This window comes from Gossypium arboreum, chromosome 11, assembly GCF_025698485.1.
Source record: "Gossypium arboreum isolate Shixiya-1 chromosome 11, ASM2569848v2, whole genome shotgun sequence".
Taxonomy (NCBI): domain Eukaryota; kingdom Viridiplantae; phylum Streptophyta; class Magnoliopsida; order Malvales; family Malvaceae; genus Gossypium; species Gossypium arboreum.
The window spans coordinates 137,697,081-137,723,317 of record NC_069080.1 but is presented as its reverse complement, the minus strand read 5'-3'; the positions used below and the strand labels follow the sequence as shown (position 1 = coordinate 137,723,317).

Sequence of the window (26,237 nt, the reverse complement as noted above, 5' to 3'; positions counted from 1 at the left end):
GCAAACTACGGAGGACCGATTCGGAAATAAACCAAATTCTGGACACACGTCCTGTTTTCAGCTAGTCAGCGGGTTAGGGACCAATTTTTCCCTTAAAAATTTCATTTTTGCTGCCTTTTTCTAAAAAAAAACTTAAAAAGAACCCCTCACTTCCTCTGCTAGGGTTTCAACCCAGCCTAGAGAGCCGTCGCCGGCACACCGCACCTCCGCCACGCTGGTCAGAGCCTTATGAAATCGGGTTTTTACCCCTTTTTTAAAGCGGATTCGGTGGTGAGGCTCTCCTAGACCAAAAAAATCAAAAGAAAAGAAACCCCGCCCTCTCTTTGGACCGATTCCGACGACGGAGAAGGCGTCTCCGACGACGGGGCTGCGGGTACTCGGGTAGGTTTTCTTTTCCTCTATTTATTCTACGCCTTTTTATTAAAATTGATTTGCAAAAAATATAAAGATAAAACGAAACAGGAAAACGAAGAGAGAAAAATAAAAATTAACACCTCTTTATTTCGATTCTGCTTTTGATTCTTAGTGCGCGTACAAAAAAAACAAAATAGAAGAATCGGGCTTTTATAGCCGATTAAGGTGACCAAAATTGGCTATTACAAAGAGCATATCAGCTGGTTATGATAATAATTGCTAGACATCTACCTGATCCTCACTGGACATTTCATCCTTGGTAGAAGTATCATCTTCATCCTCGTCATCACTACTATCCTCAAACATTGTTGATCCGTTGTCATATCTTGAAGATTTCGATGAGATTGCAGGCTCGTCATGGTATGAGAGCTTGACACCAGCAACTAATCAAAATTTTCGGAATGGAGAGAACGAAGAATTGTTCAATGATAATCAGATAAGCGATCCGATATCGCATATAGGCATGACAAGTCGCGTTGAAGAGCTCGACAAATTAGAACCTAAAATAAAAGGCACAGAGTAACAGTGCAACTCCTAAGAATCAATGTACGGAAAAATAGAAAATTTACCAAGTAAGAGATAGTTAAAAATAAAATTGGGCCGCAAATAAGGGTGCTATACAGAAGTCGGATTGACAGACAGATAGACTAAGTAAATTCTCTTAATTTAATTTAATAATTATTGTTTATATATATCGTAGAAGATGATCTAAAAAAATTCTTGTATCGACAATGTAAATATGTTTGTTTCTTTTAACACCTACTTTGTGTGTATATTTTGGGAATGGAAGGACAAGAAGACAGATATAGAATCAGTGCTCGTCAAGCAATGGCTAGTGCAACCAGATGTGCAATGCATTCAGCAAGAGTTCCAAATAATAGCTAAGGCCAATTTAGAACCAGAAGAGGATAAGGAAAGATCGCTCAAAGTAGCTGTCGGTGTAAGTTATCAAACTTGGATGCTACTTCGAGCGATTCTTACTTATCTTCTTACAGTTCTAAATCAACCTTATAATTAAATTAGAGAATTTACTTGTTCTTTGATATCAATTAATTTTCATCAATCTTAATTGGTAAATTCTATTTTCCACATTGCTAATTACTTGTTGCTCTGTTCTCTTTGAGTTATCGATTTAGTTGAAAGTTCTGATTGGTTGCTGGTGTCAAGCTCTCATACCATGACGAACCCGAATGTAAGAACAATTGCCTAACTTAGTGGATCAATAATAAATTCAAGCCCCAATGTAATATTAGTTACCAAATTCAAGTCCTAAAAAATGATACACCATCAAATTTATTAGAAAACTTGTGAAATAAAGCCAGCAATTTCTTTTACAAAAGCGTCCTAGTTGCCTTTGAGAAACAAAAACCCTGGATAAAGTTCAAACATTGCAAACCAGCTCATCGAAGTAAACAAAATGTGAAAGAAAATTCAACTTCAACCAGTCAGATGTGGCCTAGGCCTCTCAAATGAAAAACAATATCCAATCAACAAACTGATAGATGTTCACTATAAAAAATTTTAGAACTATAAACCACATTAACTCTCTTTTCATTGCAATGAGAGAACTTAAACAAGTTAGGCTTTGATGCCTTGTAAGTGGTCTTCAGCTTCTTGGTAGGCGGCCTTACCTTATTGAACACTAATGGGAACTTGATTTTGGAGTTGGGGAGTTGTTTGGTGCTATCTCTCTTGCATAACTTGGCTGGGATGGTTGCAGTCTTGATAATCTGGATACATGGGAACCGGACTCTGTGGCGAGAAGCCATCTCAGTGTACTTTTGTTCAACAGCTCCGTTTAGAGTAGTGTCATGGTATTCCTTGTACATGTTATGATAACCAGTACTGCTTTGGTAGCGGAGCCATATACCATAATTCTTGATCTTGGTAGGGTTCTTCTCAAATATATGTAGAGAAATTTGATTTGGATACCAAGCATTAAAAAGAATATTAAAGAATGCATCAAAAATTGTGTTGCCTTGGGTGTACAGATGATCAATATGCAATCACTAAATACAGCATTTTTTAAAACCAGTAGCCATTTCCCATGCTGCAGCTGCCCAAACCTTGTTGCTTTAGTATAGCAATAGCAAAACCAGCTGCCCAAACTTGCAAAGGATGAGCCCTTTTCAGCTTGTTGGAAAACATACATAAGAAAATGTGCACAAAACAGATAAAACAGACATCCAAGCTCATAATCAAAGAAAACTTTAGGAGAGTTTTGTGAAAATCAAAATAGTATGAATAAAGTTATTTAGAAGTTGAATTTGAACATCCAGACTATAGAGACTTCATCTGCTTCACAAATCAATACATATAATGTGCATTCTAAAGTCTTTTCTACAGCTAATAAAACAAAGCATAACACAAGTATTTCAACTTTGATCATACAATTAGAGTAGTGCTACTGAAGTGACAAAAATTTCTAAATGTTTCAAGAACCTGGACTCGTACTCAATTCTTTTTTATCAAAGGCCAAGATTAGTATCTTATTGATTCCATTGTGTTCTATTCAAGAGCAGACCTTTTAGTGATATAAGCTAAAGAACTCTGTTCATAATTTGATATAAAACATTCATTTCAAAACTCAAAAGCTTACTGTGAACTGTAATCAATTGTCTAAGAACATAGTAAATCCTTTTGATTAGGCACACGAGGCTTGTACCTAGGAGCGCTTGGCAATAGCATAAAAAAGTCCACTTGATTGAATCTCCTTTAATTTCTTTTATTTTTCACGACCTCATTTGATATCTCTTTACTAGTAAGAAAGGAATCATGTCAAACTATATACTTCCCAATATTTGAGCATTCAGCAACAAACATTGACTATAAGGAAATCATGCATATTGATCAATAAAAAAAAAATTGCATGTTCTGTAGATAAACTAGACCATAATTTAGAGTTTACTATACATCTTAAGCTTTATATATCATATATACAGACTTGCTAAAACTACATACATATATTGCGCTTTACTTCACTCAGGCTAGCACTTTTCTTGCACCAATTTAAGGGTTCTAGCACCTAGAGTGCGCCTTGCAGCCTTGACGACACTGGTTATGATATTATCTCAGTAGCAATCTAGAAACAAGATTTTGCAGAAACATGTTCAGTCAAAGGCACCTCTATAACTGTATAAAATTCATTATGCAACATCATTTATTCTATGGCTATAAAAAATTGTAAACATATATACTACAACTTATCCTAGAAAAGATATCAAGTCAGGAACATCTACAAAGTGCAGTAAAAATTATAAAAAAATGAGAATACTCAATTACATTTTATCATGATTAAGCTACTAAGGAAGGTAACCTTTGACAGTTTTAACACGCTAAAGTGAGAATTAAGTTACGATCGAAACCACCAAACTCTCACTAATCTACCATACCTTTAAAGCAACGGCAAGGGAAGAATTTTCAAATTGCTGCTGAGCAGTAGCTGTGTGTTCCATTACCCCTTTCTGAAATGTGAATTTTCAAGTCTTTTTCCCCCTTCTTTTTCCCAAAATTGGTCCCCCCTTTCTTTTTCCCAAACCATTTCTCCCTAACCCGATTCCCTTTATTTGTCCCCCAGTTTCCCCAAATCGTTTTAAGTCTTTCCCCCTTCTTTTTCCCAAAATCAGTCCCCCCTTTCTTTTTCCCAAACCATTTCTCCCTACCCCGATTCCCTTTATTTTTCCCCCAATTTCCCCAAATCGGCAGCCATCTGCATCTCCGTTGGCAGCCCGCTGCTGCATCTCCGTCGGCAGCCCTCTGCTGCTTCTCCTTGTAAGCTGATGATCTCTCTCTCTTTCTCTCGTTTTAGTTCATGTGCTGGTGCATTTGAAGGGACAAAAATGGTACGCCGATGATCTCTCTCTCTCTCTTTCTCTCGTTTTAGTTCATGTGCTGGTGCATTTTAATTTAAATTTAGCGGCAATTTTTTTTCCCGATTTCTTAGCAATTTAGCCTGGTTGGGCATAAAGGATTTGAGATATAGCTAAAGTGAGAGGGTTGAACACATCAGTTGAATTAAACAGTTGCCACCATTGTTGCAATAACATTGTTGGATTCGTGGTTTACCTCTTCAGTTCTACAATTTGTAAGAACTAGAGTTCAAACAAAGCAGATTTAGCATTTGTAAGAATCAATGAAGAGCAGAAGATGATTATTTAGCTGCTTATACCTCAAACATGACCCAAAAATAATAATTAGAAGAAGAATAAATTGATGTCACTGTAGGGTACTCACAAATCACATGGATCTTCAACTTTTGAGTCTAAAAATGAAATTTGGGAAGATAAAAAATTCCGGATCTCACTTTTAAAGAATATTTAAGCGGTGATCCTCCTTAGAACCAATCTGTTTATTTACTGTCATTTTTCTCTTGTTATATACTCTTAAAACTCAGATGCCAAATGATATATTAAACATTTTGAAATATAACCAAGAGATACGTAAATGAATTTAGCCAACCACGTTACCAACTCAGTCATAAAGTTTGTATAAATTTTAAGTTGATTGATGTGAGATTTAAGACTCGATCTTATATTTATAAATCAATTTTCTATTTCTCAACAAAATATGAATTTAATAAAATAATAAAAATTATTTTTATTTTTATTGCTTCATCGGATTGAGTTAATTTTGGATTAAATAAAATTAATTTGATTTAATTCAAAATTTATTATTTTTTGTTGTTTAAAATACAAATAAATTTAAATTTAAATTATTTCAATTGAGTTAATCAACGCAATTGCTTGGTATTTATTTTGATTTCATATTTGGGTTTAAAAAATACATGATCCAAGAAATTTGGGCCGTATATTCTTTCAGAAAAGCCTAAACTCTTGATTACACAAAAATAAGCCCACATCAGAATCCTTTACGCTGCTCCGCAAAACACCAAATCACAGCCTCGCCCCGCTCCTCACTCCTTTTCCGAGAACAGAAAAGAAAAACACGTCAACGCACTAACAAAGAACTTACACTCTCTCTACGTCGTTGACTGTCGATTTTTCATTCCTTTAAAACAAAACCCTAAACCTTAATTTCTCTCACATTTTCAATGGAATTTTGGGGTAAATTTTCCTTTACATCTTACATTTCTTTCAGTTAAAATTTGTTCTTTAAATATTTGTTTCAATTGCGAAATTAGTTGAAATTAATAATTATTTATGTTTGATTATCGATTATTTACGTTTCTTTGAAAATGCTAATCGTATGTTCAGATGCTGTCTTCTAGTAAGGATTTGATGTTTCAGGCTGTTTCTTTTGCTAACTATTTTTCTTTTAATATGATATTTTTTTATCTTTGATTTTGTATGTAAGAGTGCGGCATGGAATTATATATATATATATATATATATACACATGTTCTCCCAGATAGATTCATTCACTCTTTTGAATTAGAATTTAGGTTTGGTATTTCTATTGATTTTGTTCTTTTAAATTGTTTTCTTAGTTTCATTTCACGTCCGATTAAAGGAAAATTACTTATTTTGTACAATTTTTTCTCAAGCATTTCTCTGTAAAATTTCCCTATAATTTACTCATTATGAATATTGAAGGGAAAAAAAGAAAATGATACCTTTTTTTCCTTGTTAAATCGTAATTTCTTTGGACATTATTAAGGGTTTGAAATAATATTTTATAGTTTGATATTTTGAATTGGATTACCCAGTTGGAAACCTTTTAGAATATGTTCTATCTGCTACTACTGTTGGTATTGCGTTTCATCATTTGGTGTTATTGTAGTTTTTTACATCTCAATGATGATTGCTTGTCAAATATTTTTTGATTGTTACATATTTGCGATTTCATGTCGGTTTATTCATTTATCCATTGTATCCTTCAATGTTCTTGGGTCTAGTGAATCATGAAAACCTTTCATCCTCTGAAATTTGGCAATATATATGTAGGTGCTGAGGTTAAAAGTGGACAGAGCTTTGAGGTTGAATTAGAGGATGATGGCAGTAGGATTTTGCATATTTCACAGGTTATTAAGGAACTCTAATTTCCATAGTTATTGTGTTCTGACAGTAGTTATATATCTATTAATTTTGTCGCTATATATAACTCACAGGCTGCCCTTGGTGAGGTGACCAGTGATAACAAAAAAGAAAAAGGAAATGGAACTGCTTGCATCTATCTCAAATTCAATAATGAAAAGTTTGTAATCGGAACACTTTCCCATGATAAATTCCCCCAGATGCCATTGGATTTGGCTTTGCATAGTGAATTTGAGTTGTCCCATACCTGGAAGAATGGCAGTGTTTATTTCACTGGGTATTATGTTGATACGCCTCAAGGTAGTGGTAAGTCATTCTGCTAGCGTTTTATATTTATTTGGTATCTGATAGTAATATTTAAATATGTAAATCGTGTTTCAATTTTTACTTTATAGGTTCTGAGTCTGAAGAGGAGCTTCTTGAACCCATAGTTAATCCCGTAAAGTCTCATTCTACAGCATCTGATCCTACCACGTCAAAACAGGTTAAGATTGTGGAACCAAAAAAAGCAGAGGATAGTAGTGATGACGAGGATGAAGATGATACTTCTACCGAGGATGAAATGTCCAGTGAGGATCAGGTAGATGTGTAGCAATTATTTTCATAACCAGCTGATATGCTTGTCGAAACCATTTTTTGAAAAATGGGAAATCGACTTTTGAAAACGAAAAGTTGGGAGTCGTCACCAATCGTTTTTAATGGGGTGTGATTGGATCACCTCAAAACACGGTCATTTTTAATAAATAAATAAATTTTTTAAAACGACGATTTTGGTCTGCGAAAATAGAAAACCGGTTCGGGAGTCAGTTACGTACGAGGAAGGATTGGCACCCTCGACACGTCCAAAATTGGTACTTGATTGATTATTTAGTGTCTTAATGTCGAAAAATAAAGATTTGGACAAAATTCAAAACGCGATCCTCTTTTTATTGGCTTTTAAAACATTTAGATAAGTCAAATGTGTATCAAAGACCATCTCTCCTTGAGGTAAAACATTACATCCAGTACGTTAGGACACAATATTTTTGACCCTCAAATGTGATCTTGCCTTTGAAACGTGCGTTTTTAGCTTTAAGAGGGTAATTGAATATTCAAAGTAGACAAAGAAAGCGAAACCCAGTACGTTAGGGCACGATCCCTTGAATTCTTTAAATACCAAACATTGCCTATGTTTTGAAAAATTTTGAGAGTGAACCGATAAAGGGATATTCTGATATTCAAAACAAACAAAGAAAGCGAAAAAAAAGAAAAAAAAAATAATAATTTAGTATAAAAAAATCGATAAAAAAACTATGGTATATAAAAATAATAAAATAATATAGTAGGTTTATTAAAATTAAAAACTTTAGCAAAAATATATACATATAAAAATTATAAATAATAATAGTAAAATAGTAGTAATAAGCGGTAGGAAAAAATAAATAAAATATAATAAATAAAATATAATAAGTATAATAAACTATATTTAAAATTATTATAAAATATATATATAAAAAGAAATAAAAAATGATTATTAGCAAAAAAATAATACAACAAATAATGTAATACATATAATGACCATTTATACATAAAATAATTAGTTTTACTTTAAAAATATATATATATGAAGCATATAACAAATATATAAATAAATAAATAATATAATAATGTGAAACATAACTCCAATTGATTAAATTAAATGGAAATAGATAAAAATAACGAAAATGATATAATAAGTATAATAAATAATAGTGGAAGCAAAAAAAATAATACAAGAAATAACAGGAAAATAACTAAAAAATAAATAAATAAAATATCAATAATAGATTAATAACAATAGTACCCTAAAAATTTAATTTTGTGATAAAAGTGTTTAAAATAAACAAAATAGGGCTTAATTGGAATCAAAACAGAAGTTCGGGGGTAAAACACAAATAAAAGGGGAAAGGAGGACCTCATTGAAGCGTGCGAGGAACAAGGGGGTTTAAAAATGTAATTTACCCAAATTCTTAAGCCTAGCATTTAATATGGACCAAATTAAAAGCTGTACAAAATTGCTGGGTGAAATTCAAAAGCAAAAGCGAAGCAGATTTGGGCAACAAGAAAATGTACCGGGACCTGATGCACAAATTGACCCTTTAAGGGCAAAACACGTGGGCCCCACCACTTTAAAAACTATTGAATGGTTCTGCCATTTTTTAAGGACCCATTTTATTTTTTTTATTTCTATTGTTTTTCAAACAAAAAGAAGCAGAATGCTTCTTCTTCCCTGCTCACTCTCCATTTTTGCTAGGAATTCAACCTAGTTTGTGCCACCATGGAGGATCATCGGTGCCACGCACCTCCACCCCACCGCTGGTTCACGGATCAAAACCAGGTAAGCCCTCATTTCTCTTTTAAAACTTTGTTTGTTTATTTTCCAAAGAAAGAAAAAGAAAGGGGAAAAATGTAGATGCACAACAAAGGGCTAAAAACCTTGAAAAGAAACTATAATCACCTTTGAATTTATTGGATGGTATTAAAAGTTTACTCAGAAATCTGGTATATTTCTCTGTATTTCTCTTGATTCCCACGTAAAAAACTCCTCCTCCCCTTTACATTGTTTACAATGGCCTTTTATAGCCTAGAGATACAATGAAAATATTCTATTGTTGTGTCTTTTTGTTGTAGGTATAGCTGTGAAAATCTCGGAATCGAGAGGCGTGGCGGAGTGGAACGCTGGTGAGAGGCGTCTTGTGAGGATCTGCTATTGTTTGGGGTTTCTTTGGTACAGGTCAACTGATTTGGGTGTTGGGTTATTTATGTATTGGGCCTAGAGTTTGGTTTAAGTGGTTAATGGGTTTGTTTTTATATTTTGGATTCTAAATATTTGGGTCTGGACCAGGAATGAATTGGGACCAACAGCTGCCCCTCTTTGCTCATTATTGTGTAACAATAATAGAGCAAAGACTATAAGGGACCAATTTTGCCTGTGGCCGACTGAGTCCTGACTTCTTTGCCGCAACCCCCCACACCTTATTACTTTAGAATGCTCCGTTGCTATTTTATGGAGATGTGGTTTGCTGTAATTTGATCTGCTCTACTCCTAATCAGCGAAGATAAGATCTGTATGTTTAGCCTGCTTCACTCCTCCTCAGTGAAGATAAGGCTGGTGGCTAAAATCTGCTTCATTGCCGATACATGGAGATAAGACTTGCCACTATTTGATCTGCTTCACTCCTGCTCAGTGAAGATAAGATCTCGGAATGTTTAGCTCTCGCTCCACTCTCGCTTCGGTGAAGATAAGGTGATGATTGGAATCTGCTCCATTCTTAGATAAATGGAGATAAGACTTGCCAAAATTTGACTCGCTTCACTCCTCGCCGATGAAGATAAGATCTAGTATGTTTAGCTCTCACTCCTCTTTCGGTGAAGATAAGGCTGATGATTGGAATCTGTTCCATCGCCGGTACGTGGAGATAAGATTCATCAAAATTCGATCTGCTTCACTCCTACTCAGTGAAGATAAGATCTGGTTTTTAGCCTGCTCCACTCCTGCTCAGTGAAGATAAGGCTGATGATTGGAATCTGCTCCATCGCCGGTACGTGGAGATAAGATTCATCAAAATTCGATCTGCTTCACTCCTACTCAGTGAAGATAACATCTGGTTTTTAGCCTGCTCCACTCCTGCTCAGTGAAGATAAGGCTGATGATATCTGTAATCTTGCTACATTATCCACTGGGGAATCTATCTTTGAAGAGTGATATGCTTATGCTAGATGATTAGGATGCCATGATTAATATGAATCAAATGCTCCTAACTACATGTATTATGGATGTTAAATGTACAAAATGCAAAATGTCATGAGAATGATCCATTTTTAATTTTTGGGTTGTCATCGCTCGTTGTTTACTAAGGTAACATCCCTAACATATGCCTTCTTGTTCAGCTCGGTAGAAGAGGACTTGAAGATGCGGTTAATCCTTTATTTCTCATACGTTTCTAGCCCTTTTACCCTCAGTGAGTTCTAAATAACTGTCCTGTTTCAGGTTCTCGTATTGTTTAGAAACTTTTCAGAGTAATATGCAAAACCTTCTTTTGAGAGCATTATTAGTTCATTAATCATTATTTTAATAAAAATACTCGAAAAAGATTATAATAATAGGTAGAACTGAAATTTATTTGAGTCAGAATTTGCGAAAGATGTATCAACAAAGAAAGCAATCATTGTTTGAGATACAAAAACATATGAAAAGGAACAGAATAGGTCCCCCAGATTTCACAGTTTGAGCTTCTCTGTACGAACTCCTCGAGGACCTTTTTAAACTTGGTATGCGCTCAGAGGATCTATAGCATTTTGTTGATGCCCAAAGATGTAGCTTATCCCCTCTTTGTCGATTCAAGTGTAGTGAGACTGTCGCTTGCCCCAATTTGGATCGAAATTTGAATTGCCCTTTGCAGGTTTTCAACTTAAAACCCCTTTGGTCTCAAGGCGCCCTTTTACTAGTTTTCACCTTGGCCTCTCTTTTTTTTTTTGGCGCCCTTACGGGTTTTCACCTCGAGTGCTTCAAGCAAAATATCTTTTGACAGAATCTGAATTTATCGGGTTAGGCAAGCTCTTGCCATCCATCTCTGCTAGTATCAATGCCCCTCCAGAGAAAGCTTTTTTTACCACATAGGGTCCTTCCCAATTTGGCATCCATTTCCCCCTGAAATCTTTTTGCATAGGGAGAATATTTTTCAACACTAAGTCTCCCTCATGGAATACCCTAGGGCGAACTTTTTTGTTGTAGGCTCGCATCATTCTCCTCTGGTACATTTGGCCATGACGAATAGCCTTTAGCCTCTTCTCTTCAATCAAGTTTAGTTGATCGTAACGAGATTGGATCCATTCGCTTCCGTCTAACTTCAACTCGATAAAACTTCGGAGAGAAGGATTTTGACCTCAATAGGTAAAACTGCCTCCATCCCATAAACCAATGAAAAAGGTGTTGCCCCGGTAGAAGTTTTGACAGATGTCCGATAAGCATAAAGGGCAAATGGGAGCTTTTCATGCCAATCTTTGTAAGTCACCGCCATCTTCCCTACAATCTTCTTGATATTCTTATTAGCTGCCTCAACCGCCCCATTCATTTTCGGGTGGTATGGTGATGAGTTGTGATGTTTAATGTTGAACCAACTGCAGACTTCTACTATTGCGCTGTTGTTCAAATTCAACGCATTGTCGGATACGATTCTTTCTGGCATACCATAACGACATGATTTCCTTCTTCAAGAACTTGCTAACCGCCGACTTTATGACATTGGCGTACGAAGCAGCCTCTACCCATTTGGTAAAGTAATCAATAACCACAAAAATAAATCGATGTCCGTTGGAAGCCTTTGGCGAAATTAGCCCAATAACGTCCATACCCCACATTGAGAATGGCCATGGGGAAGTCATAACATGGAGGGGTGAAGGAGGCACATTGATCTTGTCTCTATAAATTTGACACTTATGGCATTTCTTAGCGTAATTGATGCAATCTCCTTCCATTGTAGACCAGTAATATCCGAATCTCATGATTTGTCGAGCCATTGTGAAACCATTGGCATGTGTCCCACAGACACCATCATGGACTTCCTCTAAAATTTTCTTTGCCTCAACAGCGTCAACACATCTTAACAACACCTGATCCTTTCTCTTCTTATATAGGACCTCACCGTCTAGGACATAGTCACTGGCTAACCTCCTCAATATTCTTTTATCATTTTCGGTTGCTTTATTTGGGTACGCACGGCTCTTCACATATTGTAAGATATCATGATACCAAGGATGATCATTTCTCTCTTCCTCTTCATCAACATTACAGCAATAAGCTGGGGCCTCATAAATACTCATCTGAATTGGCTTCATATCCTCCTGTTCATTTACTTTGACCATGGAAGCTAGTGTAGCCAAGGCGTCAGCCATCTGATTCTCGTCTCGCGGGAGGTAATGAAAGGTAATATCATCAAACTTTTCAATTAACTCCAGGATTAACTTTCGGTAACTGATCAATTTGGAATCTCTCGTTTCCCACTCGCCTTTAAGCTGATAAATTACCAATGCGGAGTCTCCGTACATTTTTAATACTTTGATTTCACGGTCTATAGCTGCCCGAATTCCCATGATACATGCCTCGTATTCTGCCATGTTATTTGTGCAGTCAAAATCCAGCTCGCAAGTGAACGGATAATGATCTCCATTTGGGGATATTAGTACTGCCCCAACTCCATTTCCAACGGCATTTGATGCTTCGTCAAAATTTAATTTCCAGGAATGATTTTCAAGCATGTCCCATTCAGCGATTGCTACATACATTAGATCTTCATTGGGGAAATTGAAATTCAAAGGTTCATAATCCTCCAAAGCACTACTGGCTAGGAAATCTGTTATTGCACTCCCCTTCACAACTTTTTGGTTTACATAGACTATGTCAAATTCGGAGAGCAGAATCTGCCACCTAGCCATCATTCCATTTAAAGCGGTTGACTCCATCACGTATTTGAGAGGGTCTAACTTTGAGATTAGCCAAGTTGTATGGTACAACATGTATTGCCTCAACCTTCGTGTTGTCCAAACTAAAGCACAACATAGCTTCTCAATTGGCGGATACCTCATTTCACACTCAGTAAATTTTTTACTGAGGTAATATATCGCTCTTTCTTTTCTCCCAGTGTCATCGTGTTGGCCGAGCACACACCCCATCGAATTATCAAATATTGTTAAGTATAGTATCAATGGTTTACCAGGGCTTGGTGGTGTTAGCACTGGGGGATTAGACAAATATTGTTTAACCTTTTCAAAGGTTTTTTGGCATTCATCATCCCATACCCCAGGATTGTGCTTTTTAAGAAGACGGAATATGGGGTCACACTTCTCTGTCAGTTGTGAAATAAACCGTGCGATGTAGTTTAGTCTCCCTAGAAAACCTCAGACTTCTTTCTGAGTTCGTGGCGGAGGCAGCTCCTGTATAGCCTTGACTTTATCAGGGTCGACTTCTATTCTCTTCTCACTGACTACGAAGCCGAGTAACTTTCCAGACCTAGCTCCGAAGGTGCATTTTGACAGATTAAGCTTTAATTGGAATTTCTTCAACCTCAGGAACAATTTCCTCAACACTCGCACATGCTCCTCTTTAGTTCGGGATTTTGCAATCATGTCGTCAACGTAGACCTCAATTTTCTTATGCATCATGTCATGGAATAAGGTTACCATGGCTCTCTAGTATGTGGCTCCTGAATTTTTCAGCCCGAAGGGCATCACCTTGTAGCAAAACGTTCCCCATAAGGTTATGAATGTGGTTTTTTCCATATCCTCAAGATGCATCTTGATCTGATTGTACCCGAAGAACCCATCCATGAAGGAGAACAGTGAATAGCCTGCCGTATTATCCACTAGAGTGTCTATGTGAGGCAATGGGAAGTTATCCTTTGGGCTGGCCTTGTTTAAATCTCTGTAATCTACACACATCCGTACTTTCCCATCTTTCTTAGGGACAGGGACGACGTTGGCCACCCATTCTGAATAATTGACCGCCTGTAGGAATCCGGTATTAAACTGTTTCTTGACTTCTTCCTTTATTTTCATTGCTACATCGAGTCTCATCCTTCGGAGCTTCTGCTGAACTGGCTTGTACTCCTTTTTTGTAGGGACACGGTGCACTGCGATATTGGTACTTAAACCAGGCATATCCTGGTATGACCATGCAAAGACATCCTTGAATTCTTGCAATAGCTCAATGAGGTTCTGTCTTGTTTTCTCGTTAACGCAAGTGCCAATTTTAACTTCCTTCCCCTCTTCCAGGGCCACAATCTCAGTAGTCTCTTTGTGTGGCAGGATCTGTTCATCTTCTCGCTCCATCATCCTTAACAAATCGAGAGATAAACCACGATCTTCGTCCTCTTCAAAATCTTGAAATCCCTCAAAGCGCATGTCTTGCTCAAAAGGAGATTCCGGGCTCGTATCAGCATTACTCATGACGTTGACATCCGGGGGCCTATTATGAGTATAAGAGAATACCAAAAGAAAACGAAATGAATAATTCCTCTGTATGGTATGATTATGTATTAAATGAAAAGGAAAAAAGAATAATTGCTCGAACCGATATATGAAAATGCATTTTTATTGAAAATAATAATGTTTAAACATGAGCCTATTTCACAAAAGATTCTTATTGTCCCTAGGCTAGAAGACAACAAGTGGGTTTTGAATATTACTCTGTGTTATCTCTAAAGATTACAGGAATTTCTTCTACAGTCCAGTTATTCAAAACACTCCCAGGCTCATACGGGCAAATGCTTGATAAATTTCTTTCCATTGCTTCCTCTTCAAATATGGCATTGATGCTCCAAATTCCCCTAGCATCTTCAGTTATTCCTTCTTTCACCTTATGCTGTATGGAATGAATAAACCCTCCAGATACAAATGTTTGAGAAATGTGGGGGAAGTTCATCGGTTTCCACCTGACTTCTGTCTCTCTCAATCTCACTCTCTGTTGTTCTTGTTTCCTTTCAAACTCCTTCTTCACTTGGCTTGCATCTGGCCTGAATCCCAAACCGAAGCGATCCCACTTGCCAACCAAGACTGGCACTCTAACTTTTCCACGAAGGTGCTTCCCGAGTCCTTTGTCAAGTAACGCATCTTTCCCAACTGTCAACTGCAGGCTCATTTTCGTAGCCCTTGATATCCTAGGTATCGAAATCCTGTTTCCTTCAGCTATAAACGTTGCGTTTACAAACCCTAATGATCGAAATGAACATTCAACTGCTTCGTTGTCATTCTCTATGTAGGGTGCATCACTGGTAACTGACGCAATAATGTCCTCCTCCGCATTTGTTGCTATTAGCCGACCTTCATTAACCATCTTTAGCTTCTGGTGCAGCGAGGATGGCACTGCCCCAGCTGAATGAATCCAAGGTCTTCCTAATAGACAGTTATAGGAAGGCTTAATATCCATCACGAGGAAATCTACCTTGTACGTGTTTGGGCCAATCTGAAGAGGTACTTCTATCCTTCCCATTACTTTCCTTTCGGTGCCATCAAATGCTCTTACTATGTTCTGACACGTCTTCATATAGGAACTGTCTATAGGTAAACGGTTTAATGTAGCCCATGGCAACACATTCAACGATCCAATTTGTTAACTGAAATGTCATCTGCAACATAGGTTTCGTTCAACACTTTTATCAACGCGCTGCGGTGGACCTCCGAATTTAACAGTAGAGCCAATACCAATATGCGATCCGGTTGTTGGTGTAGTTGTTCCACAATATTATACTCGCTATGTTTTAGGAACTTCAAGAACTCCTTGGCTTCCTTTTCCATTACTGGCTCATTAACTAGTGGTTCTGATCTCTCTGCTTCTTGCCTAAACATGATGAGTTTCCCTTTTGCTGGTTTGGCTTCTATGCTTGGCGTGTTAATCGAACCCTCCTTCTCTGAAACTGCTATACTACAGTTATAATTCCAAGGCATCCTATGGCTATCTTTATAAGGGGAAGCTGTTGGCTTCTGGATTATAACTCTTGGTGTAATTCTTGCTTCTACTTCACTAACTTTAGGCTTCGAAATAATTATCACTGGACGGCTGGCTCTGCCGCCTTCTTCACTCGACTCTCCTCCTAGCGAGCATACATCCTCCTCTTCGACAGACTTAAAGAACTCCAATTCCTTATTATTCATTAGATCCTGTACTAGGGCTCTGAACTCAATACAATTCTAGATCTCGTGATCTTTCTCATGATGAAACTCACAGTAGTTCCGTGTATCTTGGATTTTATCTCCCAACCCTTGCGGGACTAAACCTCTCTTTTGCATTTCATTCCAAACTAGCTTCAATGGGGTTCTCACCTCCGCGATATTCAGCTTGACTTTTCTTCCCACATTCTCAATTATCGCGTTTACCCCTTTATCAGTATGACTGGGCAACGGATTTCCTGTACCAGGTGTATCATCAAATTTTAGAACACCTGCTTTGATAAGCCTTTCCACGCACCTTTTGAATGAGGTACAGTTTTCTATCGAGTGCCCCATAATCCCTGCGTAGTATTCGCACTGAGCATTTGCATCGTACCACTTAGGGTATGGGGGCTGCAACAGCTCTAAGTGGAAAAGAGCCACTACATGTGCATCAAACAGACTTTTGTACAACTCCCTGTATGTCACTGGTATGGGAGTAAATTGAAACTTCTCTGTATTCTGTCTCATGTTAGGCTCCCGCCTTGGTGAGGCCTGCTGGCCTGTGACTATCGCCCTTGACTGATTAATAGTGACCGGTTTTGCGTAGCCTGAGCTTACATTACCTACTTCATTCTCTCTTTTTTTCGGGGCTGACCTTCTCGTGTTCTCCCCAACTTCTATCTTACCTGATCTTATGGCATTTTCTATCATTTCGCGAGACATTACTATGTCTCGCAAAGCTCTTAGTTGCGTTACCTAACATATGAGTAATGAAAGGCGCCTTCAATGTATTGATGAAGAGCATGGTTGTTTCTTTTTCTAGCAAGCGTAGTTGGACTCGTGTAGCGACCTCTCTCCATCTCTCGAGCATCTTTAAGGAAGCTTTCGCTTGCTTCTTCTCTATATTCTGGTGTGATCCGGTCCGGTCTATATCTCATTATATGGTCAGATCTTGCTTCATGAAGGCCTGAGCTAGGTCCTTCCATGACTTAACTTGGGTACGACTCAACTGATTGTACCATTTGGCCGCAGCCCCAGCCAAACTGTCCTGAAAACAGTGAATCAACAACTGATCATTATTGACATGACCCGTCATTCTCCAACAAAACATCGTGATGTGAGCCTCAAGGCAACTAGTTCCGTTGTATCTTTCAAATTCTGGTATTTTGAACTTGGGAGGTAATACCAAATCTAGGACTAGACTCAACTCTCTGGCATCCATTCCGCAGTAATTATCAACACTTTCCAACACCTTGAACTTCTCCACCAACCATTTATATTGGTCTTCTATTTGTTTGGGCAGTTCTGTTTTTTCTTTTTCCACCTCTGCTGCGTCGTCGAAGTCAGGGACCTGGGGGTTTGCTAGATTATCCTTAGGGTTGGTGTTCGATCCCGCTGGGAAGTTTACTGGTGCCGAGGTACCAGTTTGATAAAGAGGTTGGACATTAACAGACACCCTTGGTGGTTGTGTTTGCATGTTTGCTGGCGTAAAACTTGTAGGACAAGCGGAATCCTCATTGTCATTTCTCGTGTCAACTATAGGGCCTTTTCCTTTGTCAGACCCTCCTTTAAACAGTTATGTCAACTGGCTTATCATGCTATTTTGTGATTCTAGCATGTTTCTCTGGGACTCCAGCATTTGGTCTCTCATTTCCTGCTGGATCTTAGCCAGCTGCTCTTGTATCTGAGCCTGCAGTTGCTCTTGCATCTCCTTTTGCATTTGCTCAAACCTCTGATCCATATCCTTTGTCTTCCTTCGTGTGTAGTACCGGTGTTCCAGGGTAACTAGATAAATGGCCACTAATTAATAAGGTTCTTTTGTTTATATGATGTTATGCGATGCAATGTAATGCAAATGCATGACATGAATGCAAAAAGGAGACGTCGATTCGAATTCAATTTCATTTAGAAAACTTTACTGAAAAACAAAATTTTTTACATAAAATGAATTACATATACGGTCTTGCCCTAACACCCAAAGCTTTTACTTTCCTAAGAAGGCAGGCTAACTCTCGCCCCCGATCTGATTCTAACTCATATTTAACTCCTAGCACATCTGCTTGGACCGCCAAAGTCTGTAAGTGATCAGCCACCTCTCGTATCTGAGCTATAGCTTCACCCATTAAGTAATCCCTATCTCGGACCTGATCCTGAGATCGGTGAAGTTGCTCCCCTAGTTGCTCATTATTTGCTTCCAATAATTCAATTTGATTCTCACAGTTCTGAAGTGTAGCATCAAGTTCTTCTACTTTCCCCTTCAAATTCTCGATCTTGCTTAGACTAGCTCTTAATTCAATTACTGAGTTACGACACCGATGTTGCTGTAATGCCGTTTCTAACTCCTCCACCTGAGCTCTTAACACCTGTTTTTCATTCTGGCTATCATTCAAACTCTTTTTACAAGTGACTTCTCGAGCTTGAGCATCGTGGAACTTTCTTTCCCACCAATCAATCCTAGCCTTTTCCTCTTGAATTTCCTGCCTCCACTGTTCAGACGTTTTACCCAAACCAGCATTTCTTATTGACTTATGCAGCTGCTTGTAATCAGTCTTCAGACTGTCTAGGTCCTCCTCAACTTCTCTCTTTCTCTTTCTCAAATTCTCAGCCTCGGATTTTTGAACATCAACATCCAACTTTAAGTATACTTTTTCCTCCTCCAACTGCTCTATTTTCCTTTCTAACTCTGAGGTTTTCTTTTCGAAGTCTTACTTTATGATTTCCAATTCAGAGGAAACCACTCGCAGATATTCCTCTATCGGTCGAACTTCTTCTAAATTCGGCCTCGGGATATTATCATTAACCCTTCTACTCCACCATTCGTTATATTCAGGAGTTACCATTGGATTCACAGCAACTCTCTTTATCCGGCAAGTTTGGTTCCAGGCATTATAAATCTCACGACTCTTTTTCTTGGAGTCTTTCTCCCCATACGAGAACCCGCTCTGAGCTAGCCCTTGCGTCATCGATATAAATTGTCTTGATCTATATTGCCTCAATACTAGTAGAGGGGCGTATCCAACGGCTCCCCAAATCCCCAACAAAGGGACCCAATCATAACTCCCACATCGGTAGAGAATCTCATCAGAAACCATCCAAGGGGCCTTCCATTCGATATCCTCTTCTTGGAGATTTTGAAGTATCGCCATCTATTTTTCCTCTGTTATGTCATCTTTTCTCGATATGGCCACTATCTCTTTCAAAGGTGAGTAATCTCCGAAAAAAGGTCGGTAAGAGGCCTTTTCTACCCTCCAAAAGTGGCTATGAAACCATACTAACAAGAGTTGTGCACACCCAATAAATCTGCCTTCACCTGACCTCCGACATACACTCAAAGATCTGAAAGTCTCACCAGATTGCGAGAACTGAGTCACTCCTTTACCTAGTCGGTCAAATAGATCGACTGTTTCATCTACATGCCTTAAAGCCTTAGGGAAAATAACCAAACCATAAATGCTCAAGGCGAAGACATCAACTCTTTTCTTCATGTCAGGGTGAGTCAGGATCAGATCTCTCAGATTTTCCCAAGGGATACACTTTCCGCTGCCTTTCTGCTGGACCCGAGCCTCAACCCACTGTTCACTCATCCCCGTAATGTTCATCAACCTCTTTACAAAAGTTAGGGTATTGACAGCTCTAGAATAAATCTTATCAACTTGAAACCTCGGACAACGAAGCAAGGCTGTATATTCCTCAACAGTAGGTGCTAGATCCACCCTTCCGAAAGTAAAACAACTGTAGGCGGAATTCCAAAATTGAGCCATAGCACGGAACAAATACCTATCTACCTTAACATCGAGGAGATAAGGAATATCACCATAATTACAGTAGAGTAGCTGCTTCATCTCATCATCCCAGTGACTCCATATTTTTTCCAACTCCTGAAGATCGTTCTGGACCACATTAATACGAGTAAAGTCCCATAACTCTGACGTGCACTCCTTTGTCAAACTGTCACCTTTCTCTAGCTGTGCATTCTCTGACTATCTTTGGACAAACGCGTTATCTTTCACTTTATCAAGGAATTCGTTCTTCATGGCAAAACTTTCTATTAGTCACTGAACCGTATATCGACGCCTCCTTTTATGATGAAAATGATATGCAAACACTATTAGAGAAAGAAGGAAAAGCACAAGTCAGAATCATGCATAAGAATATAAATCAAAGCAATCAATAAATTATCCAAAGCCTGTTCGGGAAGCCACTAGGGCTAGGTGTAATTCTACTTAAGGCGGGTTCCTACAGCTCACTATATGTGATTTAGTTCTAGTGTAAAGGTACCTGAACCAGCAGATTCCTCGACCCTCGCCCATTATAGGTTCATATGGATCAAGTTCGGTTCAGGGGAATACATTTCCTTATACTCGTGCGGAGGTGAAAACCTCACGAAGACATAAGTACGGATGTATTCCGGAAGCGATCCCCTAGCCCATGCAGAGGTGAAAACCTCACGAAAGCATAGTTTCTCACTCTCACTTAAAAGGTGCGACCACAACGGTCATGCAAAATGATACAAGAATATATCGAAAGACTCGACAAATAAAGTAAAACCCACATGATAAAAACTGACAAAACACAGAAAATACAATGAGAGGATCGTAGATTTAAAAACCAAATTTCCAATTTTTGACAATAAGATAGAAAACAATCAATTTACAGCTCGACTCTCTAGTAAACTCCCCAGTGGAGTCGCTAAGCTGTCGAAACCATTTTTTGAAAAATGGGAAATCGACTTTTGAAAACGAAAAGTTGGGAGTCGCCACCAATCGTTTTTAATGGGGTGTGATTGGATCACCTCAAAACACGGTCATTTTTAATAAATAAATAAATTTTTTAAAACGACGATTTTGGTCTGCGAAAATAGAAAATCGGTTCGGGAGTCAGTTACGTACGAGGAAGGATTGGCACCCTCGACACGCCCAAAATTGGTACTTGATTGATTATTTTGTGTCTTAATGCCGAAAAATAAAGATTTGGACAGAATTCAAAACGCGATCCTCCTTTTATTGGCTTTTAAAACATTTAGATAAGTCAAATGTGTATCAAAGACCATCTCACATTGAGGTAAAACATTACATCCAGTACGTTAGGACACAATATTTTTGACCCTCAAATGTGATCTTGCCTTTGAAACGTGCGTTTTTAGCTTTAAGAGGGTATTCGAATATTCAAAGCAGACAAAGCAAGCGAAACCTAGTACGTTAGGGCACGATCCCTTGAATTCTTTAAATACCAAACATTGCCTATGTTTTGAAAATTTTTTAGAGTGAACCGATAAAGGGATATTCTGATATTCAAAACAAACAAAAGCGAAAAAAAAGAAAAAAAAATAAATAATAATAATTTAGCATAAAAAATTGATAAAAAAACTATGGTATATAAAAATAATAAAATAATATAGTAGGTTTATTAAAAATTAAAAACTTTAGCAAAAAATATATACATATAAAAATTATAAATAATAATAGTAAAATAGTAGTAATAAACGGTAGGAAAAATAAATAAAATATAATAAATAAAATATAATAAGTATAATAAACTATATTTAAAATTATTATAAAATATATATATAAAAGAAATAAAAAATGATTATTAGCAAAAAAATAATACAACAAATAATGTAATACATATAATGACCATTTATACATAAAATAATTAGTTTTACTTTAAAAATATATATATACTGAAGCATATAACAAATATATAAATAAATAAATAATATAATAATGTGAAACATAACTCCAATTGATTAAATTAAATGGAAATAGATAAAAATAACGAAAATGATATAATAAGTATAATAAATAATAGTGGAAGCAAAAAAAAAATAATACAGTAAATAACAGGAAAATAACTAAAAAAATAAATAAATAAAATAGCAATAATAGATTAATAATAATAGTACCCAAAAAAATTAATTTTGTGATAAAAGTGTTTAAAATAAACAAAATAGGGCTTAATTGGAATCAAAATGAAAGTTCAGGGGTAAAACACAAATAAAAGGGGAAAGGAGGACCTCATTGAAGCGTGCGAGGAACAAGGGGGTTTAAAAATGTAATTTACCCAAATTCCTAAGCCTAGCATTTAATATGGACCAAATTAAAAGCTGCACAAAATTGCTGGGTGAAATTCAAAAACAAAAGCGAAGCAGATTTGGGCAACAAGAAAATGTACGGGGACCTGATGCACAAATTGACCCTTTAAGGGCAAAACACGTGGGCCCCACCACTTTAAAAACTATTGAATGGTTTGCCATTTTTTAAAGACCCATTTTATTTTTTTTATTTCTATTGTTTTTCAAACAAAAAGAAGCAGAATGCTTCTTCTTCCCTGCTCCCTCTCCATTTTTGCTAGGAATTCAACCTAGTTTGTGCCACCATAGAGGATCGTCGGTGCCACGCACCTCCACCCCACCGCTGGTTCACGGATCAAAACCAGGTAAGCCCTCATTTCTCTTTTAAAACTTTGTTTGTTTATTTTCCAAAGAAAGAAAAAGAAAGGGGAAAAATGTAGATACACAACAAATGGCTAAAAACCTTAAAAAGAAACTATAATCACCTTTGAATCTATTGGATGGTATTAAAAGTTTACTCAGAAATCTGGTATATTTCTCTGTATTTCTCTTGATTCCCACGTAAAAAACTCCTCCTCCCCTTTACATTGTTTACAATGGCCTTTTATAGCCTAGAGATACAATGAAAATATTCTATTGTTATGTCTTTTCTTGTTGTAGGTATAGCTGCGAAAATCTCGGAATCAAGAGGCATGGCAGAGTAGGACGCTGGTGAGAGGCGTACAGCGCGAGGACTGCTCTTGTTTGGGGTTTGCTGGTACCTGGGTCAACTGATTTGGGTGTTGGGTTATTTATGTACTGGGCCTAGAGTTTGGTTTAAGTGGTTAATGGATTTGTTTTTATATTTTGGATTCTAAATATTTGGGTCTGGACCAGGAATGAATTGGGACCAACAATGCTCTTTACAATTTTATGGTGAATCATAATTATGAATGTAGACACTAAATTTTGCCCGGCCCATTTCAGTATTTAAAAAACCCCAAAAAAAAACGAAGTCCAAGTTCAGTCCAGAATTACAAATATAATTTGGCCCGATCGGAATGGCCCATTACTTGAAAAGATTTAAGGTCCATCTACAAGCTTGACTCATATGGAAATATAATCTTCAATGATATGCAATCTTAGATATGATTGCAATCTTAGATATGATACAATCTTAGATATGATTGTAATCTTAGATATGATATACAATCTTAGAAGATATGATTTTGTAATCTTGGAGATTTAATTTGTAGATATCCTTTAATATTAACCGTTGATGTAATTGATCTGTACCGTTGGATTTGGGGAGTCTCAACTATAAATAAAGGCCTCTCCCTTCATTGTAAAGGGGACTTGAGTTTTGGGAAGAAATAAGAATTCTTGAGAGCATCACTCAAATTTCTCTCCCTCTTGTGTTCTTACTCTCTCTGGTTTGTTCTTATTTTATTCTTCGTCTATCTTAGTTTTTCAACCTTTTTTAATTTCACCCCTTTTTTATATACTTTTAAACTTATTTTTAATTTATTATATATATTATTTATTATATTATTTATATTTTCAAAATTTGTAAATTATTATTATATATTATATTTTAACTTATATATCTTATATATTTATTTATTTATATTATACATTATTTTAAAACTTACATTTTTATATTATATACTATAAATTATTTCATTTATTATTATTTTTATATACTATCATATATTATCTATTTTAAAATTCACTATTAAATATTATATTTTTATGTATTATTAAATGTTTATATTATTTGATATAATACAATATCATATTTTTTATTATTTTATCTTAAAATTAAAGTTTACCTACAATATATTATTATCACCCATTTCTAAATTGTATTTTAATTATATACACATATATCCAAATTACTCACTTTATTTTATTAAACCTTTTTATATTTTTTATATTATAAATTGTCCATGTATTAAATGCTATTTTCATGATTTTATAAAATGTTGATTGCTTGATAACATATGTTACTATATTATTATTATTATTATTTTTTTTATATATTATTGTATTTGTTTGTCTTGTTTTGTTTTTATACAATTATACATCATGCATCATTTTCTCGTTTATTAATATGTTTAAATATATGTTGAATTACATGTTTATATATTTTATTTATTCTTCTTTAATATATGTTGTTTTTTATGTATATTTTACTTATTTAAAATTTGCCCTATTTTATATTTCTTATATATATATATATATATTAATTAATGTATGACATTTATGTTATTGTTATTATGCTTTTATTTACCTATTTCTATAATATGTTATCTTGTATGTTATGTTTTATTATGTTAATGTGCTCCTTCATGCATCAGTTTTAAAACGAGACTTCAAAGTTTTCAAAAATAAAAAGGCAACGCTAGGTGTTTGGAAGCTTCGAAAAAGTAGTGCCCTAACTTATTGGGTTGCAACTTTTCTCGTTGAGTTCGAATAGTCAAGTACCCTTCTAATTTTTTTTTTAAAGTTTTCAAAATACGAGCATCTGTCTTGGAACTTATTGGATGTGGCATTTTGTCGTTTCGATATAGGGATTTCAAAAAGGGGGGCTAACTTAGTGTCAATATTTTGATACGAGTGAATCTCAATTTTCAAAATCAAAATATTCTAAAGAGGATTGCATCTTAAAATTTTTGAATTTTCGACATTAAAGACACTTGATAATCAATTAGGTACCAATTTTTGGGCGTTACGAGGGTGCTAACCCTTCCTCGTACGTAACCGGCTCCCGGACCCATTTTTTGATTTCGTAGACCAAAACTAATGATTTTAAAACAAAACATTTTATAAGGTGATCCGATCACACCTAAAAAGATTGGTGGCGACTCCCGTTTTCATTTTTCTTAAAGTCGGTTCCCATTTTCCAAAACTCGATTAAAAATGGTTTCGACAGCTTGGCGACTCCACTGGGGACTAATAAGAGAGTCAAGCCGTGTAATTGATTATCTCTTGTCTTAATGTCGGAAATTAAAAATTTTAAAATTTAATCTTCTTTGCATTACATGTGTTTGTGTTATTGCATGTGTTGCTATATTCTAATACGCATTGCATTTGCATGACCGTTGTGGTCACACCCTTAAGTGAGAGTGAGAAGCTACGCCTTCGTGAGGTTTTCGCCTCCGTGTAGGATAGTGGATCACTTTCGGGATACATCCGTACCTATGGTTTCGTGAGATTTTCATCTCCGTGTAGCCATAGGGAAATGTGTCCCCCTGAACTGAACTCGATTCAAATGAGCCTATAATGGGTGAGGATCGAGGAATCTGCTGGTTCAGGTACCTTAACTTTAGAACTAAACCACATATAGAAGGACCGTAAGAGCTCAACCTAGATAGAATTATACCGTAATTATTACCCTTGCAGGTTATCTTTGAGTTTATTGTTATCATGTGATACTAACTATCTCCTTTCTTTTGTTGCATATCATTTTGCATTTAAAAGGTATCGATTTTCGGTCAGTTTCTAAGTTAGAGAGTTTTATTATGGAGAACGGACTTCTTGATAGAGTGGAAGACAACGCTAACGTCCATATATGGTCAGAGCAAACTCAGTTAGTAAAGGAAAATAGTTTAGCCATGGGATATGTGTCGAGTGTCGACTACATTCAGTATCACAGGATAATCAGCATGAGTTAAAGGAAATATGGGATCAATGGGGTAGCGAAGCCAAGCAGTTGTTCTACAACAACCATAGGGACTTGCAGTATTTTCTTGACTTGGGAATAGACGAGAATTGGTTTCGGGCCATCACTCAGTATTGGAATATTGTATACAGTTGCTTTACATTTGGAAAAGCCTATATGGTACCCGTGGTGGAGGAATATTCAATTTTGTGGCGTTGTCATATGACTCAAGTTGATAAATTTTACTCAAGGGCTAACTGTATTCCAACTTTTGTGAGGAAGTTGATGAATGTCATAGGGAGAGGGAGTGAGCTAAAATGGAAAGAGCAGGAGGGAAAAGGGGCAGTCTTGGAATTCCTGCCTCTTCCGCCACTAGTGCGTCTTAATGTTGTTTCCAATCAAAGCAGAATTAGATACGAAGAAGATTGTTCGACACTCTATGGCAAGGCATGCT

The 26,237-nt window shown here is 36.5% G+C and overlaps 2 protein-coding genes and 2 long non-coding RNA genes across 5 annotated transcripts; 3 read left to right on the top strand and 1 right to left on the bottom strand.

The window, feature by feature from the left end:
• Window positions 1–94: 94 nt before the first annotated feature.
• On the top strand, window positions 95–2,445 carry LOC128283445 (uncharacterized). Its single transcript, XR_008273790.1, has 2 exons — window positions 95–381; window positions 2,025–2,445. It is a non-coding gene; the product is annotated as an uncharacterized LOC128283445 (long non-coding RNA).
• A 2,841-nt stretch (window positions 2,446–5,286) lies between these two features.
• On the top strand, window positions 5,287–7,169 carry LOC108473587 (histone deacetylase HDT1-like). Of its 2 annotated transcripts, none has more exons than XM_053020855.1 (4): window positions 5,287–5,477; window positions 6,318–6,394; window positions 6,482–6,707; window positions 6,803–7,169. In XM_053020855.1, the coding sequence occupies exons 1-4, from the start codon at window positions 5,465–5,467 to the stop codon at window positions 6,997–6,999; spliced, it is 513 nt and encodes a 170-aa protein (XP_052876815.1). In that variant the 5' UTR covers window positions 5,287–5,464; the 3' UTR covers window positions 7,000–7,169. The 2 variants fall into 2 exon arrangements, with proteins under 2 accessions (XP_052876815.1, XP_052876814.1); XM_053020854.1 differs by having other exon boundaries at window positions 5,294–5,477; window positions 6,482–6,713.
• A 10,850-nt stretch (window positions 7,170–18,019) lies between these two features.
• Window positions 18,020–19,216, bottom strand: LOC128284007 (uncharacterized). Its single transcript, XM_053021471.1, has 2 exons — window positions 18,806–19,216; window positions 18,020–18,763 (listed from the first exon to the last, which is right to left on the bottom strand). The coding sequence occupies exons 1-2, from the start codon at window positions 19,214–19,216 to the stop codon at window positions 18,020–18,022; spliced, it is 1,155 nt and encodes a 384-aa protein (XP_052877431.1).
• Window positions 19,217–22,359: 3,143 nt separating this feature from the next.
• On the top strand, window positions 22,360–23,086 carry LOC108473280 (uncharacterized). The gene is made up of 2 exons (XR_001869715.2): window positions 22,360–22,505; window positions 22,801–23,086. It is a non-coding gene; the product is annotated as an uncharacterized LOC108473280 (long non-coding RNA).
• The last annotated feature ends 3,151 nt before the right edge of the window (window positions 23,087–26,237 follow it).

What these genes read in the sequence shown, in the direction of transcription:
- LOC128284007 (XM_053021471.1), bottom strand. Translation starts at nt 19,216, where the DNA reads ATGGCGATACTTCAAAATCTCCAAGAAGAGGATATCGAATGGAAGGCC. An exon ending in TAGAGGAATATCTGCGAGTG is followed by an intron (nt 18,764 to 18,805) that starts GTTTCCTCTGAA and finishes GACTTCGAAAAG; the next exon opens with AAAACCTCAGAGTTAGAAAG.
- LOC108473587 (XM_053020854.1), top strand. An exon ending in GGATTTTGCATATTTCACAG is followed by an intron (nt 6,395 to 6,481) that starts GTTATTAAGGAA and finishes TATAACTCACAG; the next exon opens with GCTGCCCTTGGTGAGGTGAC. An exon ending in TGATACGCCTCAAGGTAGTG is followed by an intron (nt 6,714 to 6,802) that starts GTAAGTCATTCT and finishes TTTACTTTATAG; the next exon opens with GTTCTGAGTCTGAAGAGGAG.